The sequence below is a fragment of the Rhodamnia argentea genome, chromosome 5, assembly GCF_020921035.1.
Source record: "Rhodamnia argentea isolate NSW1041297 chromosome 5, ASM2092103v1, whole genome shotgun sequence".
In the NCBI taxonomy this organism is placed as follows: Eukaryota; Viridiplantae; Streptophyta; class Magnoliopsida; order Myrtales; family Myrtaceae; genus Rhodamnia; species Rhodamnia argentea.
In genome coordinates this window covers 20363100-20367040 of record NC_063154.1, presented here as the reverse complement: position 1 = coordinate 20367040, position 3941 = coordinate 20363100, and the positions used below count along the sequence as shown (strand labels likewise).

The window sequence follows — 3941 nt, the reverse complement described above, 5'->3', positions numbered from 1 at the left end:
AGAGGCAATTTGGACGAAATTTGGAATATTTCTTATTATTGATTCCTATATATATAAAGAACACTCACCCCTAGCTTTGCCTGAAAGCGCCTACCACATTCCTATATAGATGCCTTGATAAGGTAAATTTGATTTCGTGCAAAATCGAATTGTACATCTTACCCAAAAGATAAATCAAATAAAGCCTTGAGGCAGGATAGCCACAAATTGAATGTCAACAATTTTTTGCAGCAAAAATTCTTCAAACCAGGCCAACTTTAGTGTTTTGTACGTAACACAAACACGAAGCAATGGTGATTGATTCAATCTGTATGAACGTAGAAAACACTAAATCTGTATGACTTGTGAAAGGCATCCCCCTTTTTCTCTCTGTTAGGGTTTCTCCCTGCACCCTTTGGGAAAGACCTGCCGCTCGTTTTGTCTTTGAGGGAGAGAGAGGGACATTTCTCTCTCTGCCTCCCTCCCTCCTCCCTTTCCTTTCGTGGTTGCCTTTTCCCTCTTTGAAGCTTTTATTTTGCTTTTGTAAATAAATTTTTACAGTTGATTTTGAGTGAACGTGGAAATTAGTTCGGTTATCCATCCAGTTGACAACTATTGAGGAGGATGTTCAATACGTAACTCCACAACCTCTCCAAGATTATGCCGCTCTTCTCTTCCGATTTAAATTTAGGTCAAGATTTGAAGATTTTACTCTTCCAACTAAATCTAAATGTAGTCTGGGAGTTCTCTACACGTATTAGATATGTGTTCTTTCAATATTTTGATGTTGGTGTTTTTACACGGCGATGGTGATGGGGACATCGAATCTAGACATGCACCTTAAGCCGTTGCAAATAGAGTGAGAGATCTCGGCATGTGCTCATCATTAATGATCGGCTGTTGAAGTGTGCTTTTAGCTGCAAAATGTGCTTTGTTATCTGCTTTCTGTCTTTTGTTTTGTTCAGAAATTGTTTGAAATTGGCTATACTTAGAAGATGTAACTCTTGAACTATTATTATGATATGAATGACAACTTCCTTTCTTCCGATAAAAGAAGAAGAAGAAGAAGAGAATGACATATTTCTTTCAAAAAAAAAGAAAAAAAATCCGTGTGACTTTATCAACCAGCTTTTGAAGTTGCTTTCATTCACCATGGTCAATTGCTCGTGGGGGCCTTGGTCAACGACTTGAACGTTGCAGATGATCCGAGAGGCAACTTCCCGGGGTCAACGTCGAACGTGTCGTAACGAAGGAAGATCTCCACCAACATGACCCTGCACAAGAGCACAACCAGATCTTTCCCCGGGCACTGCTTGTTTCCCGCCGTGGGATCGTCGGTCTCACGCCCGTTCGACCAGTATACATACTTCAACAGCCTCTCTCCTTCCCCCACAAACCTATGACCCACGAACTCCTCCGGATTGTCAAAGACCCTCGGGTCCCTCATTGCGAACGGCTGATACCCGAAGATCATCTCGCCCTTCTTGATCTCGAAGGCAGCATCGTGGCTCCGGACCGCCATATCGCACTTTGCCTTCCCATATTGGAACGGGACCGGAGGCTCGATCCTCAGTACTTCGTAAACGACCGACTTGGTCAAACTCATGTTGTCCAAGGCAGTGAGAGTGACCCCGCCTTCCGATTCGACGACGGATCTGATCTCGTTAGCGAGCTGACGATGCAACTTCTCTCCTCCTGATGCGACCCACTTGATTAAAGCCGGAAACGTCGTTTTCATCCCGCCATAGGCATTGAAACCCGCAACGAACACGAGGTTATGGCAAGCTTCGTCTCTTCTGATCCCTAAACCCTCGGCTTCATCCAATATGGATGTCGCATTCTCGTTGAAGGCCTTATAAAGCTTTTGGTAATGAGATTTGGCTAAGAATGGAGGCAATGGGAATGTGTGTAGGAGTATGTCCTCTAGAAAGTTGAAGGCCTTAGTCAACCCTAGGGTCATCAATGGGGCGAGCTGGAAAAACAACCAAGAATCGAATAGTTTTGACCCTTTTGCTTCTATTGACGCATCATGTGGCTTTTTGTCACAGAAGAGCCTAAACACAAAGTTAAAGGACATTTTGTCACTAAGCGTATTGAAGTATGCCTTGCCTTTGCTAGCTAGCTCATCTTCCAGGACGATGAAGAGCTCCGACAAGCAATTCCTAAAGAGCGGGACGATTTCCCCATGCCGAGACACCAGCATGGAGAAGACGAATTGCTTGAGAACGGTGTGCTTGGGCTCGGAGGGGTCAAGGAAAGCGCACACTCGGTGGCCGCCAAAATAGTCGAGGGAGGGCATGTAAGTGCCATCGAGCACATCTCGCTTCTCGACCTTGGACGTGTCAAAGAGGACAGGAAAGCTGGCGGCGTCAAGGAGGACGATGACTTTAGGATTCGAGGCCACGAAAGGGCCCGGCGGCATGTTGACTCTGAAGACAGTTGAGTCGTACTTGCGCATTCGATGCCTAAAGAACTCCTCTCTGCCTTGGTTGTAGAAGTAGTCGAGACGATCTTTTATCGCGCCAAAGAAAGGGGCGCCGTAACCTCCGGGGATTTCTTTAAGTGGAGGCGCATTTTCACGAGAAGCTTTCAAAATTTGGTCGCCATGGAATGGGGAAGAAGACATTGATGATGAAGAAATGGAACTAGGGTTTAGAGAGAAATCAAAGGCAAAGTTAAGTGCTCGATATGGTTTTTTCTAGGTATGTTCAAGCTTCAAAGAGGGGCATATATGGGTTTGGAGTGAGCATATATCTGCGCGGCTTCCTGTATATATAGTCAATGTAAGGTGGGGAAAATCGTTTCCGATTCGTAGACTGTGATCGTTTTTTGGACAATTAAGGGACTAAACATAGCCTTAATTTCTTATTTCACGAATTACATGTTGAAGAGAACACGGTAAACAACACTGTAACTCTCTCTCTCTCTCTCTCCCTTCTCCGGATTTTTCTATTAAAGTCCAAATTGGCAAGTTGGCCAACTTGATACGTAAAGAGAAGCTTCGCCACTTCTAAATTTGTCTAAAGGAATCTAATTGCCAAGTCACTATGCAATAAATAATTAAAATAAGAATACATTTATATTTGAAATTATTTAGAAAGCTAGAAAAGCTGGTGAATATATCGGTTTTGTGTCTTATTTATTGGGAGAAAATTACAAAAAAAAAATCATAAATCTATTGCCATTGTGCCAATTTTCAAAACATCTTTCTTGACGATTGAGTCCTAATCCTTTTGAATTTTATGCCTATTTAATCCATCCAGTCAATTTTGGCCGGAAATTGCTGACATGAACATCGGTCGTCTTACATGGCGCGACCGGCGCTAACATGGATAATTTTCAATAATATTTATTATTTGATCAAATTATTTAGTTATTTGTTATTTTCTTACTTTCTTCTGCTTTTTAAAATATAATATAAATATATTACGTATGATCTCATCTCATAATACTTTAAGTATCGGCTATGGGCGAGGGTCGGGATGCCCTCGCTAGCCACGAGCTTGCGGCCCTAGCTCGTGGGCGGCAAGGGCGTCGAAGCCCTCGCTAGTGGCTAGCCAGATCCGTAAGGAAAAACAAAGAAATGAAGATAACAAAAATTAAAAATTAATAAAATTAATAAAAAATTTGATAAAATATTAATATATTATTAAAGACTGTCCACGTAAGCATCGGTTATGTCACGTAAGATGGTCGACATCCATGTTAGCGATTGCCGGCCAAAATTGGTTGGATGAACTTAATTAGCACAAATGCAAAAGATTTAACTCTCAATGGATAAAAAAAACTAAGACTAGATTTACACAATTACAATAAATTTATAACTTTGTTTTTGTGATTCTCCCCCCATGAATGGCAGCAACTTTCTCCATGTGCTGGTGTGGAGTTTAAAGGACGCCATATGTTTGTGTTGAGTGAAAAGCCCACCCCACCATGTGTGGGGGGAGTACGTACAAAGTCGT

General features: G+C 42.2%; 1 protein-coding gene across 1 annotated transcript; it reads right to left on the bottom strand.

Moving 5' to 3' along the window:
• Positions 1–250: 250 nt before the first annotated feature.
• Positions 251–2605, bottom strand: LOC115737183 (allene oxide synthase 3-like). The gene is made up of 2 exons (XM_030669186.2): positions 1092–2605; positions 251–312 (listed from the first exon to the last, which is right to left on the bottom strand). The coding sequence occupies exon 1, from the start codon at positions 2603–2605 to the stop codon at positions 1136–1138; it is 1470 nt and encodes a 489-aa protein (XP_030525046.1). The 3' UTR covers positions 251–312; positions 1092–1135.
• Between the last annotated feature and the right edge of the window lie 1336 nt (positions 2606–3941).

What these genes read in the sequence shown, in the direction of transcription:
- LOC115737183 (XM_030669186.2), bottom strand. Translation starts at nt 2,605, where the DNA reads ATGTCTTCTTCCCCATTCCATGGCGACCAAATTTTGAAAGCTTCTCGT.